Consider the following 17,668-nt stretch of genomic DNA (forward strand, 5'->3'; position numbering starts at 1 on the left):
TGTAATGCAAACAATGCTCAAACTTGAAGAAGAAACACCACAAATGTCAAGATATAAGGCGGTAAAAACCTGTGGGTTGGACGTGTTGGAGATGGTGTCCGCCGTCGGAGGGTCAGTTCCGTAACTGGTGTGGTCCAGAACATTGGACAGACTGGAGCTCTTCCTTTGTCTCGGTGCTGGAAAGGGTTTGCTGAGCTCCAGAGGTGACGGCGTGTCAGTGAGGCTCCCTGCTGGGGTGCCCGTCTCACTACTGCTGCCCAGCTCCAAGTCAAAAGGTGACACTCCAAATGGGGAGAGGGGATGGTAATCGCGCCCTTCCTCATCGGGGTGGGACGAGGCGAGATCAATCGCATTGGTATGGAAGAGGGAGGACGAGTGACTTTCCTGGTCCGCCGAATCCAACGACGTAAACTGCAGGAAGTTCTTCAGCTGGCCTCCGACTCCATAAGGCAGTGACTGGGATAAACCTGAGAAATCTTCATGGATGTCCTGCTGGCCGCAGTCCTCCACTTCCTCATCATCATCATCCTCCTGCGAGATGCCGTAGCTTAGGAAAATGTCCTCCTGGGTGTCCTCGATGATCAGATTCTGCTCTCTACGCAATGGGGGCCGGAAGTTCTGCTCCGTGGACATAGAGCCTGCAATGCTGGCAGCATAGGACTCTTTGACATAAAGCTTCGTGAGGACGTCCTGCCATCCAGGCTGCTTGGCGAGCTGCTTCACGTAGTCCTCGCTGAGGTAGATGAGATGGAAGAGCTGCGGTAGAAGTACAGCAGGTACGAAGAAACTTAGTTTTTATTGCTGTTCTTACCACCCCTACCTATGCTTCGCCTCAGCCCTGAAAAATTTTTCAACATGGCGCCTTTTAAAACAAAAGAAAAACATTCGAATGGGGGTATAACCTTTTTTTCTTATTATTCTTGTGTTTATTGAACAGTCAATGGGCTGCGACTTTATTGGCTTACTAACCCTAAGGGAATAGTAAAGATTAGGGATGTTCTGAACAGGGTGTTATGTTTACTGTTCCTAATATACATAAACGACATGTCATCAGCATGCGACTGTGAATTGTTTTTGTTTGCGGATGACTCGGCCATGCTGGTATCCGGCAAGGACAAGTCACAGGTGGAGAAAATCCTCAGTGTTGAACTCTGTAGAATTTGCACCTGGCTCGCTGACAACAAGCTATCCATACACTTGGGTAAAACGGAATCCATCCTATTTGGGTCCCACATCAATCTTAAGAAAGTCAATGACTTCACTATAAAAGTGGGTGACATTGTTATCACCAGGAAAGATGAGGTCAACTACCTAGGTTCCATTCTAGAGGCTAATCTTTCCTGTGATAAAATGGCAACCAAGGTAATCAAAAAGGTCAACCAACGAACGAGATTTCTCTACAGAACCTCCTCTCTGGTCAACAAAAGCACCATGAAGATTCTAGCAGGAACTCTCGTTCAACACTTTTTCAATTACGCATGCACCTCTTGGTACCCTATCACCTCCAAATCCCTCAAATCTAGACTCCAAACATCCCAGAACAAGCTAGTCAGATTACTTCTAGACCTCCACCCCAGATCACACCTCACTCCTACCCACTTCTCCAAAGTGGGCTGGCTCAGGGTGGGGGACAGAGTAAAACAACTTGCACTGAGCCTAGTCTATAAAATCCGCTACACCTCCCTGATACCTAAGTACATGTCAAACTACTTCCTTAACGTAAATGACCGCCATAACCACAACACCAGGGGGAGCTCCACTAACCACGTTAAACCCAGATTCCGAACTAACAAAGGTCTTAACTCATTCTCCTTCTATGCCACATCAATATGGAATGCACTCCCAACAGGTGTAAAAGAAAGGGCATCTTTATCCTCCTTCAAAACCGCACTAAAAGAACACCTCCAGGCAACTACAACCCTAAACTAACACCCTCCCCTCCCTTCCACATAATACCTCTTCGGATTGTAAATAATCAAATGTAAATAATCACATGTAGACACTTTTTCTTATACTTTCTGATCTCTCTCTCTGTGTCAACTACTTGCTGTACATATCCTACCAGGTCAGTCCTACACTGTTTCAATGTCTATTTCTCCGATGATGCAATTGTTCATGCTGATTGTTGATGACTGAAGTGTTGATACCAACCAAACCTACTCCCCCCCTCCCTCCCCTCTCCATATCCCACACCCCGGATTGTAAATAATGTAAATAATGTAAATAATTAAATGTATATACTCTGATGATTATCTTTTGTGATGACTGTATTATGATGATAGTATATATCTGATAGTATATATCTGTATCATCAAGTGGACCCCGACTTAAACAAGTTGAAAAACTTATTCGGGTGTTACCATTTAGTGGTCAATTGTACGGAATATGTACTTCACTGTGCAATCTACTAATAAAAGTTTCAATCAATCAATCAAAAACCGATTGCAGTCTTCCATGAGTGAGATCGCCCACTAACAACAACATGTATTTACTTTTAGGGCCTGATATTCTGAGATCCGAATACCACGCGCTAAACAGCGTTTGCAAACAATAAAATTATGTTTACTATTAGTGGGTGTGCTGCGTGTGATCTACTAAGACTGCATGTGCTATCGATAACTGGTAATTGACTACCTTGTTTAGATTAGGAGAGCTATTTACTGCATATTCATGTTTGCATGCTTCTACCCTTGCCGTTTTGCTATACAGCAGAAAAGTACCACTTTTTCTGGGCATTTTAGAAGCAGTCCTGCAATGAACAAGGAAACCAACTTTTTCAGCGCGCTGTAGGTGTGCTCTGGGAGACGCTGGCATGAACAGTGAGCGTGCGCTGGAATGTTTTAGACGCAATAATTCATACATATATCAAAATTAACTTAATTAAAAACATCAGTCCCTTAAGTCATCCAGCAGCTATACAATTATAAAATGATGTTGCTGAACATTCAATACGTTTAATATTTTCATTTTTGACAGCATATAAATGTTCACATTGCCTCCATTCTCAAATAATATTTCTGCGTGCCAGTTTGCGTGGACATTTCAGACGTGCTAAAAAAAGATGTGAAAAAGCGGTCACAGAACAGTTTCAGCCTTGATAAATCACACTGCGTGTGCTAAGTAATTCTATTTTCATTTTCTCCTCCCAGTAGGCATCCTGATGATTAGCATATATTCTGCATATTAATGAAGACAGACACGCTAAATGGATTGCACTCCTTATTTTGCTCACTTAAGAGACGCAATCCTCTGTGCACAAGTTTAGTAGATCAGCTTTCCATGTTTTAATACATGCAAACCTTTAGTAGATTGGGCCCAATGTTTTAATTTAATTATGATAATTGCCATTGACAATGCAACAATATTAACACAATATTTAAACTAGTTCTTTATGCTTTTTTATTACATATATTTAGTTGTTTGAGCAAAACAAACTCAATGCTACACATTAACTAAGCAAAAGCAAAAACTACGCTCTAGTGCTCATTTAATTTTTTTGTTTTTTGTACTCTCAAGGAAGGAACAACAATTATTCCCTGAGCTTGTAAACAACGAGTTTGTGAAAATAAAATTCAAGACTTCCTAAAGCACTTTTTTATCGTGTTGTTTCAAGCTAGCTTAGCGATTTGCATGTCTGCTACTAGCTTGCTCTTACTCTGTGTGAAAAAGGTTTAGCTTCATCATCCAGTGATAATAATACTTGATATTGATAATGAAGATACTAAGAAATGCAGTCTATTTCCAGCAATGTCTGTGATTATTATTAGCGCCGCCACACTGGGTATGGACAGACACAGTTAGCTGACAGCCGCATGTCAGTCGAGTGATATTGTATCAGTTAGAGGTGATTGGTGTTGAAAGGCATGAATCGGCAGTGGCCAATCACATACTTTTTCATGATGGTTGGTGGCCGATAGATCTGCACATCCAAAGTACAGATTAATTTTTTTGATAACAACTCATATCTTTTTCTCAAAGGAAAGTTTGATGGAAGGGAAGTCTTTTGTTAGAGAAGACTGACCTTGCGACAGACATCCAAGCGGACAGTGAGATCAGCGCGGTGGGACAGACACACCACAGCTAGGAGGTCTTTGAAGTTAGGGCTTGCATCTGTAAGGAGGCATCAAATAAAGGTTTGTTTTTCTGTGGCTAGAAAGCTTTAATTTTATGAGTCAGCCTCATATTGGCTGACTCACATCAACAGAAGCTGTTGGTTTAAAAGAAATATCATTTTAAAGCATGTGACATACAGCAGCTTTAAGCTGGCACTTTTTTAGACAACTTGTAGTTAGTCCCAGGTCTGTTTCTACTACACAAAAATGATTTTTTTTTTAACATCAAGGACGTTCAACAGGCATTTCAACATAGGGACAGACCGGGCAATTTACTCGTTAATCATACAAGTGAATGATGTATTTTTTATATCCATCCAGAAACCCCTGGACTGGCCACTAGTCAATCACAGGACACAAATAGACAAACAACCATTCACTCTCACATCCACACCTATGGGCACTTTAAAAAACCTAATGTGCAATGTCTTTGAAATGTGGAAGGAAGCTGAAGTACCCAGAAGAACCCCGCACACACGCAGGGCAGAGGGAACATGCAAACTTATAAGTGTTTCCAAGCCATCGTCTCTAAAAGCTTTACCCTTTGTACACGCCGGCCTTTTATCAATTACCTGTGGCAAGGACTTGCTCGTACAGACATCGCACAGTCGTCATGGTTACAGGAATGTCTTCCAGGAAAAACACTAGGCCAAGATATCCAAAGTCCTTTAGTTTGATGCGCTGTTTGTTGCGCTCGGACACACGCTCGCTCTTGAGGATTTTATACAAAACCTACAGACACAGTGTAAAATTGTCATAATGGCTTATAATTGTGACGGGGAAAACACGTTCAATAAACACTCTCACCCTAAATACACTCTCTCTGGCTTGGTCTTGGAAGCTGGTGTTGAGCAAAAGGCTGTAAAGCTGCTCCACTCCCCAGTCCACCAAGATGGCCTGCACCTGCTCTCGAGGAGGGCTGCTCCGCAAGAGCTCGTACAGCACTTCCAGGGCCTTCACCACCTGGAGAAGTACACACAAAGAAATGGGAGATGTGACAATTTCACATATGTTGCAAATTACAGTAGCAGTAGCAGACCTCCGCCAAGTCCCGACCATCCTGACACTAATCAGCACCAAATTATTGACAGTCCAGTATTAATACCTAGCTACTCCATATGGCTCGATTTTGTCATTAAGAGAATGATCCTTTCTCTGCAATATCATGTTGGAAAATTCCCAATCCCAATAATAAAGTAAAACCCGCACCTCTAGATTTACACCAAAAGGCACTCATTCAGCAAACATTGAATAATACCTTTGTTATTGTGATTTATGTGAATTTACAAGATTTAACCCTTCAGAATGCGCACTCAATCTAATCTTTTTTCATGCATTTTTCTCTGACAAAGTGGCCTAAAATATCGTAATATCAATAATAGTGCCCCACAGTAGCGCCACCACTGCATGTACGGTCAAAATGTACATGATTAATGTGATACATTTTTGTGGTTAATCACACGAGGTAACTCGTTATTTTTGACAGCATTGATTAATATATTAAATACATTACAATGCATCTTGCTTACTAAAAATATGTTCCATTCGTAATAGGTCAGTGGTGTTCAAAGTGTGGTACAACCTCCACTCAGAGAATATAATACAGTTAGGCCCCCCAGCCCTCTACCCCACTCCTCGATAAACAGTTTTTCTAGGGCAGGGGTCACCAACGCGGTGCCCGCGGGCACCAGGTCGCCCGTAAGGACCAGGGCCTTATCTTCAACAGACCAGGTTGTCAATGAAATTAGATTTGTTTAAAGGGTTTTTTAAACCAGGCCCAGTCCAGATAATGTCCAAGTCGGACTCAGCAACACACACCTTCATTCATGTACACAGAAAAAAATTAGGGAACACAACAGATTGCATATAATTTATAAACAAAATTAAAATTTCAAAATAAGCATTTATGTACAGTCCAGATTATGTCCAGGTCACTCAAATTAGGGAACACAACAACAGATATCATATAATCTATAAACATAATTATACTTTCAAAATAAGCCTTTGAGGACTTCTCATCTTTTTTTAAATGTTTTTTGGCATCATTATCGTTTTCAACCATGTAACTTTCTAAAGTTAGAAAATACTGAATAAATGTTTTAAAGAAAGTAATACTGAGTGAATATCTGTTTTTGGCCTTAAAAATAAACATTTTACCGAGTACTATAATTAAATTGACTAAATCATGATTGTCAATGAACTCTCCTAAAATAACAGAAACCACATTAAGCTTCATAAACAAACCAATCCTTAAACACATTTTTTCAACTTCCACCCAAAACAAAGACACAATATGACAATACCAAAACAAATGCAGGGTGGATTCAGGCTCCTGACAACAAAATTGGCAATCATCTGACTCTGTCATATTCCATAATTTTAACATTTTCCCTGTGGGTAAGAAGTTATAAATAATTTTAATTTGAAAATAACGATTTTGCACATCGATAGTGGTTTTATAGATTAGTTTGAATATGGCATCCCATGGCAACGGGCAGTCAAAAAAGTCCTCCCATTTTCCATTTGTGTTGTATGAGGCAGCCTTCAAAGATTTCTTTATTAAATAAAAATTATATATTTTTCTATTTATTTTAGTTCCTTTTTGCCAACTCGAATTTCTTATTAGAGGTTTACAAACTAATAATTTAGAAGTTCTATAATTAATTATTTGTTTCCATCTTTTTCCAATTACTCCAGTTAGTTAATAAAATCATTGATTGATTGATTGAAAATGAAAAGCTTGAGCAAGCATCACCATACATAGCTCTAAATTCATCATACTTCATAATTTTACCATTCTCATTGATAATATCATTGACAAAAATGATTCCTCTTTCAAACATATTTTTCCAAAAGAAAGGCTTTCCATCTATTACAATATTAGAGTTCATCCATATTAACTGCTGCAAAATATCGTCTCTTTTTTCTGGCACATAAAATTGAAAACACCACTATGAGTGGATTGTTTCCTTTATGAACCCCGCCATGTTTCCCAGCAGACTCTCTGGGAGGGGATCACTTGTAAAAAAGGATACAATTTCTTTTGATACAGTACATGTTTTTTGTCCAACAGGACATTTGTGTACCACTCAATGTTTAAATACATCTTTGGAACAATTGATGCTTTTAAAGACAGACACATAGCTTCAAGGTTGAGAAGTTTCAGGCCCCCATATTCATACTCTTTGTACAAAACCTTTCTTTTAATCTTTTCTGGTTTGCCGTTCCAGACAAAATCGAAGACCCTCCGCTCATAAATCTTAAAAAAGTTTTGTGATGGAGCTGGTAATGACAAAAACTAATAAATAAATTGAGGAATAATTAACGAGTTGGCAATAGACATTTTACCATACAAGGTTAGGGATTTCCCTTTCCATAATTGCATAATTTTGTCCAGCTTTCTTAGTCGATTATCATAATTTACTGAGCCTAGATCTTCCAGATTTTCTGGGACAACAACACCAAGTATGTTAACTGGTCCATCTGTCCACAAAACAGGCACTTTGCATTCCATCCGAAAGGACGTTCCCTTTAGATTTCCGATGCTTAACATTTTACATTTATCATAATTAAACTTAAGGCCAGATTGCTGTGAAAATATGTCCAAAAGATTAAGAAGGTTCCGCAAACAATGAGGAAAAATCTTATCTCTGTGAATCAGCCTTTTCTGACATGAACTTCATCAAGAACAAACACAGAACACGCCTCACTGATGCACATCTGCAAGACTCACTCAGAGTTGCAGTGTCAAGTTACACACCAGAGTACAACACACTAGTTAACAGCATGCAATGCCAGGCTTCCCACTAACTGACAAAGAAACAGATAACAGATTTGGTGTCCAGTTCAAAGTGTGACATGATTTAAAAATTTGAGAGTTTACTTTTGTATTTTACATGAGTTATTATTTGTACAAACATGGTGCAAAGTAATTCATGATTTGTTAAAAAATGTTAGTGGCTAGCTAGTTAAAATGGGATATTGTGATTTCACAAGACTGTCTTAGAAGTGATCATTTGAAAATGTTCAATTTGAAAAATGTGCACTTAGAGAAAATATAAAAATAAAGTGTTGCATATTGATATTTATCTGTTTCTATATATATTTATTGTGAGAAATCATTAAGATGATCAGTGTTTCCACAAACATAAATATCATTAATTATTAATAATAACAGAGTTAAAGGTAAATTGAGCAAATTGGCTACTTCTGGCAATTTATTTAAGTGTGTATCTAACTGGTAGCCCTTCGCATTAATCAGTACCCAAGAAGTAGCCCTTGGTTTCAAAAAGGTTGGTGACCCCTGTTCTAGGGCATATATTTTTGCATTTCCTGCTTACTTGGTTTGCATTCTCAAGGATCTGTAGGAACTAAAAATCTAAAATGTTTCCCCTTGACATGACTCAAATCAACTTAACAGGATGTTTTTCGTTATTTTTCTTAAAAGGGGTCATATTTTCTACATCTAAACACTTCCTTGTGGTCTACATAACATGTAATGATGGTTCTTTGGCCAACATTTTGCATAGATTATGATTTACAGACCGTTTTCAAGCTGCTTTCCGTCTCTTCAGGGTGCACCATTTCGCGGACGGTCCTATCTACGTGCTTCCACTTTGACAGCATCGTTTCTACGTCATCTTTGTTGTAGTTTTTAGCGCTTCCATATGGAGTTTATACATAATAAATTAGAACTATACACTACTTTTTATTGGAAATGGCAACAGGGGAGGGTGCATGTGCATGTAAGAGACATTCTGCCCCACAACAAGAAGATAGAGAAAAACAAGGAACTTTTTGACTACAACGTCAGACTACAATGGCAGAGGCTTGTAAAACTCTTCGGGTAATCCTCTACAATATATGGAGATATCCACTGACGTCACACTTGGGAAAAACGTCACAAATTGTAGAAATTCCATACGGATTGTTTGGAGTTCAGTTTCAGTTCAGTTTATTTATTTAAATAGCACATTTAAAAACAACCCCAGTTGGCCAAAGTGCTGTACAGACATAAGAAACAACGGGGCTACTTGGTGTAAGCATTTAAAAACAATAAGTACAATTTAAAAATTAACTCTAAAAGTAACTGGGAGCCAATGAAGGGAGGCCAGTACAGGGGTAATGAATGTGCTCACGTCATTTGGTTTTGGTTTAAAGACAAGCAGCAGAATTCTGAGAGGAGGAATTATGATTGCAAGATTGTTTTATTAATACCCTCCATGATTTGATTTAAAATGTTCAGGACTTATGCAATCTTATCCCAAATACACAAAAACAAGTCCTCAAAAATTGGTCTCCTTTGAAATGCAGCGCCTCCTGTGAAGTCACAGCACAAAATGTGCTTCCCAAACTTTATTGAGCCAAGGTACATACATCAGAAAAATGTCTTGGCACAACCCCAAACACACCATGTTGTTAATTATATACCTTCTGCTATAGTGAAACAACTTAATAATATTTTTTTCTGCCTGTCACTATATGTCATAGGCATGGATAGATCGACAAGGATCCATTTTCTGTAAACAACAAATAAGACATTTTGCACCAAAGAAGTGAACTTGGATAATTTGGATGATCTCTCACCGAACACTAACGTGTTACCGCACAGTAGTTGGGACAAAGCAGGCTTCGTACCACAGCAAGTTTTAACTGTAGAAAAAGATGCCATAGCAGACTTTTTTCACAGCGAAGGAGAAGACTAGGACACCTCTTCCAAGAGCACACACGTCCCTCCCCCCACCTCTGTGCTCCCTCTGCCTACCTGCTCCTTTCTCTTCAGCTCCTCCTTTGCTGAAGCTTATAAATGTGGATTTTACTTTTTTAAATATTTATTATTGTGGCAATAGGGTTGTTGAAGCTAAGGACTTAAAGCTGATTTCTGATTGTTTGTGAGGGCACCAAAGGGACGTCTGTGCGTGTGCTGGTGTTGGCAGAGTTGCACACGCAGCACAGCAGTTTGTCATTGTTGTTGTTTTGGATTGTTTTTAAATAAAAAGCTGATCCCCCCTTGTTATGTTTGTTTGATACTGTATAGGATTTTATATTGTGTTCAAAGTGTACAAACCTTCACTAAAATATGGACTTTTGTAAAGGCTGGAACCCATAATTCATATTTACATTGTTTCTTATATAGACATTTGCTTCACTATACAAACTTTCTGATTTACAAACTGTGTTAACGAACCTAGTTAGTTAATTTAGGTTCTACTGTATTATGCATAAAGCATCAATTTGGTAAATAGGTCAAGAGCAAACAAGAAAGAAAAAGAGATTGAGTCGTACCTGCCGCTCCTCTCCTGCACTCAGCACGTAAGCGAGGACACTGTGAAGCTCCTCTGGTGTCGGGGACTTGAGTAAGTCTTTGAGCAGCTCAAACAACAACGTCTGAATGTTCTGCTTTTCATCTGAGAGAGAGCTGCCATCTTTTTCCACACTGCAAATGACACACCATGGAACTGCATGAAATGGTATTCTTGGTATTCTCCCCTCCGTCCAGAGGAAGCATCTCCAAGTTCACCTGTAGTACGTGCGAATGGTGTCAAGAATGTACTGGACTCCGTACTTCCTCTTCAAGCGCTGCTTTCCTTTGTGTATAACAGTGGAAATGTACCGGACGTGAGCTTTTGGAAAGAAAGTAACATCCCTTTAGTATGACAACACCAAAGAAATGCATCCATTTACAAAACATATCCTTTGTATATTTTGAGGACAGTCCTGCCGCTGTGTGCATTTCCATTTGAAAGCAGCGTACAAGACTTTTCATCGGAAATGAAAGGTTCGGCCCTGGGTGCACTGATTAACAACAAAAAGGCTGATTATGTCTCACCCTGACAAACCGTAAAATGGCTTCTGGTCCAGATGCGGAAATCAAAGAGCAGGTGCTGGTAGAGCTGCTGCAGAAGTGGGCTGTTTCCCTCATTGAAAACCTGCTCAAGTAACAGCTGACATGCGGTCAAAACATTCAGGTCCATCTTGCTGCCTGGAACCTGCACACAGGAGAGGTAGATATGTTTTCATCGTTTTCATGCTGATTATGCACCTTTTTTGTCATTTACTCAATATCAGACTTGGAATCGTTTTTTTTCCTGTAGCAACCTCGCAATAGACATAGAAGCGGCCCAATTCTGCATTTTGTCCACAAACAACATACAGTAGTGCCACAACTTACAAGCTTAAGTGGCTCCGTGACAGAGCTCTTGACTCAAAACCCTTATATCATAAATCAATGTCTCCCACTGAAATGAACTGAGACCAATTTAATGGGTGCTTTCCCCCTCAAAACAGCACAATTTTAACATGTAACCTTTACATTGTGCCAAATATGCCTCTGTACGAACACTTCATTCATTCATTTATTTTGCATGCAGCTTGAAGCCATCGGGGGCTGCCATTTTAATGACATCACTTCCTGTACACGTGGGCATCCTATTTACATCCTATACACACGGGAGAGGCCATTTCGAAAAGCTTCGGCGGCAACGGCACTGACGTATTTATTTCCATAATTGTCGTACCTAACGCCAGTCAGAGCTGTGTCAGCCTGTCTGAGAGATCACTTTGTATGATCATCCATCCATCCATTTTCTACCGCTTGTCCCATTTGGGGTCGTGGGGGTGCTGGAGCTTATCTCAGCTGCATTCGGGCGGAAGGCGGGGTACACCCTGGAACAAGTCGCCACCTCATCGCAGCGCCAACACAGATATACAGACAACATTCACACACTAGGGCCAATCTAGTGTTGCCAATCAACCTATCCCCAGGTGCATGTCTTTGGGGGTGGGAGGAAGCCAGAGTACCCCAGAAACACTCTAAATGTGTCTAAACTCTCACAGTCTCGCTGTATAGCTTCGTGTTGCTAGACAACCGGTTTAAACAAGCGTTTTAGCCAATTAGCCCACGGCTAGTGGCACCTTTAGTTCGAGGATTTTATCAGCGAAGGGGGCTTTGATCTGGAGCAAGTCTTTAATTCTGATTAAACCGAAAAAGATGCCACAGCGGACATTTTTTATAGCGAAGGAGAATGCACTATTTTGGGTTAACTATGAACAAAATGCGATTATCGCAATTAAATATTTTAATCGTTTGACAGCCCTAATATTATATATATATATATATATATATATATATATATATATATATATATATATATATATATATATATATATATATATATATATATATATATATATATATATATATATATATATATATATATATATACACTACCGTTCAAAAGTTTGGGGTCACCCAAACAATTTTGTGGAATAGCCTTCATTTCTAAGAACAAGAATAGACTGTCGAGTTTCAGATGAAAGTTCTCTTTTTCTGGCCATTTTGAGTGTTTAATTGAACCCACAAATGTGATGCTCCAAAAACTCAATCTGCTCAAAGGAAGGTCAGTTTTGTAGCTTCTGTAACGAGCTAAACTGTTTTCAGATGTGTGAACATGATTGCACAAGGGTTTTCTAATCATCAATTAGCCTTCTGAGCCAATGAGCAAACACATTGTACCATTAGAACACTGGAGTGATAGTTGCTGAAAATGGGCCTCTATACACCTATGTAGATATTGCACCAAAAACCAGACATTTGCAGCTAGAATAGTCATTTACCACATTAGCAATGTATAGAGTGTATTTCTTTAAAGTTAAGACTAGTTTAAAGTTATCTTCATTGAAAAGTACAGTGCTTTTCCTTCAAAAATAAGGACATTTCAATGTGACCCCAAACTTTTGAACGGTAGTGTATATAGTCAAGGTTACTGTGGTTTATCCATTATACAGTGCTCAATACCGGGGTAGAACAGAATATACGTTAGGTCAGGAAAAAACGCAGAGCCTATTTCAACCCGACAAGCCTGTATGTACAAACATGTACGGTATATACACACACACATACATATATATATACACACACATATACATACAGTATATATACACACACATTATTGGGTCTTCAAAGTGCAGTTTATGTTTTACTAAAATAGAGACTTATATCGAGGCTAGAACCAATTGTTCATGTTTACATTGATTCTTATGTGGAACTCTGCTTCACTATACAAACTTTTCGGTTCACGAACCGTGTTCAAGAACCAATTCAGTTCTTAAATCAAGTTTTCACTGTACTAGTTATATTACATTAATATTTTTACATCAATTTCTGGAAACCGATTTAGAATCGGAATAAATATTAATTGCAATTCAGAAGTGAATCGATTTTATTATTTTAGAATTGACTTCCACTGTATCTCCTTCCAGCTGCTTCAACGTCAAACACATCAGCAGCAGCATATTCATATTTTCATAGATAAATGTCTGCTGTTTAGATATAATTTTAACATTTTTGGATGGCCTTAAACTCATTCTGCCTCAGTATGGTGCAAACCAGCAGTAATACACTCAAACTGCTTTGTCAAGTTGTTGATATTTGCAATGTTTTTGATTATTTATTTATTTAATTTAATTAATATCACTCACTTCTTCTTCTGATCACTGTCCTTCACACACACTTTCTTCCTTCCCATGGTTAAAAAAAAAACAAGTTACGTTGATCTCTGGCTATGAGATAATGCTAGCAAATAAGACCCGATGATTTGGTCGGATTTTACAGGGTTCACTGTTACATTTGCTGCGCCAAGTAATGTCTGGGATGCTTGTAGCTCAAATTTTTGCTCACAACCTAAACATAACAATTAGCCGAGAGACAGCTCTTATCTCAACACTCATAAAGTGAGGTAGCAAATAAAACCACATGTATTGTTATAACAATGTACTTACTTTGCAGAGCATGGCTCCTATGATGCTGGGCCCGTGGCACTGAAGCAGGCCTTCCTGATTGACAGGGTGACGGCGCAGCATGTTCTTCAGCATCAGCAAGTAGGCTGCAATGCTGTTCCTCTCTAGTCTTGTTTCTGAAGGGTAGAAAAACAACAGACACACATTGACAAACTTATTGACAGTCACAATGCATGCAAAATAACAAGAGATTAGAGACGATGTGTGTCAAAAGTGCCATTTTCGACCCACAACTTGTTATAAACTATCCCTCAGCATGTTCTTAAAAATAAATTGAATTCATTATTAATAATTTATATTGTTAGATATGACACCATTTATTTTACCACCGACAGCACAAAGCTAAGATGTGAATGTTTTGTTCATAGCTTAGCATGTATGGACCTACATTTGATTGGTTTGAGCATCTTTTATGTATAAAATGTATCAAAGTAGCCCACCCCATATATTCAGTTGTCCTTGATGGAAAAAAAATTGGACACCACTGTCAGAGACACAAAAGCCACTTTTAGTACTACATGGCTGTAAATTACTACAATGTATCCCACAGGACATTCTGGATCCCCCTATACATTCTTACAGCAAGTGATATTTACAACTATAAATATAATGTATCCCAGTGGGACATACTGTAACCTTGTAGCTTGCATTTAGATCCAAATTTTGAATTTCTATACAATGGTACGTTTGTTTTTTTTATACGCCCCCCTTTTCGTATCATTGGTTTTTTGACAAAAAACATTTCCATCCAAAACTTGCCCCAGTTTTTGTATATTGTTGAACAATTTTTTGTTTAACATTCCATAGAATGAAGTGTCCAAACAAAGAATTTCACGAGTCACTCACAATCCCACAACCCCTACATAAGTAGGGCTGTAACAATATAATCATTTTATGTCACAGATATTGTGACCAAAATTATGACGGTTATAATGATTATCGCGGTATTGTTGAATGTGCTCAAAAAGTACTTACCGTATTTTTCGGACTATAAGTCGCAGTTTTTTTCATAGTTTGGCCGGGCTCCAGTGTGACTTATATATGTTTCTTTCCTTCTTTATTAAGCATTTTCGGCAGGTGCGATTTATACTCCGGTGCGACTTATACTCCGAAAAATACGGTATATACAATCTGAAATTTTTTAACCAGGTTTTATTTTTGTTAAAAAAAAACTAAAGTAAACCAACTCGCTAACGAGCAAGCTAATGCTAGTCAGGCCATGAGTTTATTGATCACGTTTTTTTGATCATTTAAATTTAATACAGTAATCGTCGGGAATTTTACCGCGGTTATCATTATTGCAATTTATCGTTACATCACCAGTCCCTGTGCTTTTTTAATTGAATATAACTCAGTGTTGATTTTTACAGCAGTTTTAATTTAGTTTTTTGACGAAAATATATTTTAGTTGTAGTCATATTTTAGTCATCTAAATTAGTTTTACTTTAGTTTTGACAATTACAAAATTACAGTAAATTTTGTTGACCAGAATATAAAAGTATGAAGGATAACGCATCTTTGAATTTGTTTTGATACCACCTTTATTAAGTTTATTACAATTACTGTACAATGTATACATCAACATTGTTTAACATAGCATATACAGATGCATTTCAATAAATCTGAATATGGTGCATCACATTATTTCAGAATCAGTTCAGACTAAGAGACTACATAAACCCGCAGAAAGGTTTTCAGGTCATTTCTGAACATGCATTCAATAGAGTGTAGTATGCAAATTGTCGGGCAGATCTTCCGCCAGTTTATTAAGCAAATGGGTTATATTTGTATAGCGCTTTTCTACCTTCAAGGTACTCAAAGTGCTTTGACACTATTTCCACATTCACCCATTCACACACTGATGGTGGGAGCTGCCATGCAAGGCCCTAACCACGACCCATCAGGAGCAAGGGTGAAGTGTCTTGCTCAAGGACACAACGGACGTGACAAGGTTGGTAGAAGGTGGGGATCGGACAAGGAACCCTCAGGTTGCTGGCACGGCCACTCTCCCAACTCCGCCACACCGTCCCAAGTAGCGCTATGTGCATTGTGGGGTACAACATATTCACTTGCTTTGAGCAGAGTGTATAATTAAATTATGCGCAGTGCGCACATTTGTATTGCGAACACATGCACTGTACACAGAAGTGTACAGTGAATGAAAATATGTGTGCATTTTTATGGTCATATGAAGAAACAAACTGGTTGTATGCACAATAATGAGTGTGCACAATAATAAATATGCAGCAACCATTGCTACAAAACTAACATATCTTACATAGCTGTCGTTCTTTATGTGTTATCTTGAAAAATTACTAATCTGCTATTTTGGGTTGTCAAGTTGAGCAATTAATAGCTGAGGATATCAATTAAAGTGAACTGTACAGGTATAATTGGAGGGTCAGCTCGGTTCAGCCAGAGGCATCATGGTTTACTACAAAAAAACATGTTTTTTGGATTATAAGTCACATTTTTTTCATAGTTTGGCCGTGGGTGCGACATATACTCCGGAGCGACTTATGTGTGAAATTATTAACACATTACTGTAAAATATAAAATAATATTATTTATCTCATTCGCGTAAGAGACACACACACGTCAGCAATCGTCACTCACACGTCAACCAATAAGAATTTGGCGGGGGAGGGTCATGGCAGAAGTGCATTGTGGGTCATGGGATGCTAACTGCTATATGCTATATGCTACTGCCGTAGCTATTAAAATGGATCACATCAACATTGGCGGTAACTTATAAAAACTGAGAAGGACTGAACAAAAATGGCACCGAAAAGGAAATCATATACTGCAGATTACAAGCTGGATGTAGTGAAATATGCAGCAGAGAACGGCAATCGAGCAGCAGAAAGAAAGGACATACCAGAGGCGACACCGGGGAGGAAGATTTTATCGGATTTAGCGATCGGGAGTGACAGATTGTTTGGTAAACGTATTGCATGTTCTATATGTTATAGTTATTTGAATGACTCTTACCATAATATGTTACGTTAACATACCAGGCACGTTCTCAGTTGGTTATTTATGCGTCATATAACGTACACTTATTCAGCCTGTTTTTCACTATTCTTTATTTATTTTAAATTGCCTTTCAAATGTCTATTCTTGGTGTTGGATTTTATCAAATACACTTTTTTCCTTCTTTATTGTGCATTTTCGGCCGGTGCGTCTTATACTACGGAGCGACTTATAGTCCGAAAAATACGGTAGTTTGTTTTTAAGTAAGTATTTATTTTTGGACGTATGGTATAGTAAGCGGTCTTGCTCCTTTTCTACCGCGTTTAATAGTAACAGTAATTCAGTACAGTATAAGTCCAACCATCCATTTTCTACCGCTTGTCCTTTTCGGGATCGCGGGGGTTGCTGGAGTCTATCCCAGCTGCGCTCAGGCGGAAGGCGGGGTACACTCTGGACAAGTCGTCACCTCATTTTTAAATATTAGCTTGGGCCTACTTACTGTTGCGAAAAAGTCCCAATTGTTAGTCTGCAGACGGCGCTCAAGGTTTTGTATTTTTACCAAAGCAAATCTAGCCACAGGGCTTACAAGTTGTTATGTTGTCTACCGCGGCAAAGGTGAAGTGTGTCCATATGTCTTCTCTTCTCTTTCTTCCTGGTGTAAAAGACATAATGAATAGATGTCTTGTATTGAGTCTAGTTTTCCAGGTGAAAAATCTTTCCCACCCGCCCCCTCTCCAACATGCAACTGGGATTGGATATTTTGTCTCACCTGCCAAAATATAATT

The 17,668-nt window shown here is 38.7% G+C and overlaps 1 protein-coding gene across 3 annotated transcripts in view; it reads right to left on the bottom strand.

Annotated features, from left to right (window-relative positions):
• nbeal2 (neurobeachin-like 2) overlaps window positions 1–17,668 on the bottom strand; it is a 148,754-nt gene that overhangs the window by 41,664 nt on the left and 89,422 nt on the right. For all 3 annotated transcript variants that reach the window (XM_062062974.1, XM_062062973.1, XM_062062972.1), the window contains exons 20-27: window positions 13,893–14,026; window positions 10,942–11,101; window positions 10,633–10,735; window positions 10,398–10,548; window positions 4,920–5,075; window positions 4,685–4,844; window positions 4,022–4,110; window positions 70–756 (exon numbers count right to left, since the gene is read on the bottom strand). In XM_062062974.1, coding sequence (XP_061918958.1) covers window positions 70–756; window positions 4,022–4,110; window positions 4,685–4,844; window positions 4,920–5,075; window positions 10,398–10,548; window positions 10,633–10,735; window positions 10,942–11,101; window positions 13,893–14,026 — 1,640 coding nt within the window. The remainder of the gene's footprint in view (window positions 1–69; window positions 757–4,021; window positions 4,111–4,684; window positions 4,845–4,919; window positions 5,076–10,397; window positions 10,549–10,632; window positions 10,736–10,941; window positions 11,102–13,892; window positions 14,027–17,668) is intronic.

Source organism: Entelurus aequoreus, linkage group LG11 (assembly GCF_033978785.1).
Source record: "Entelurus aequoreus isolate RoL-2023_Sb linkage group LG11, RoL_Eaeq_v1.1, whole genome shotgun sequence".
Classification (NCBI taxonomy): domain Eukaryota; kingdom Metazoa; phylum Chordata; class Actinopteri; order Syngnathiformes; family Syngnathidae; genus Entelurus; species Entelurus aequoreus.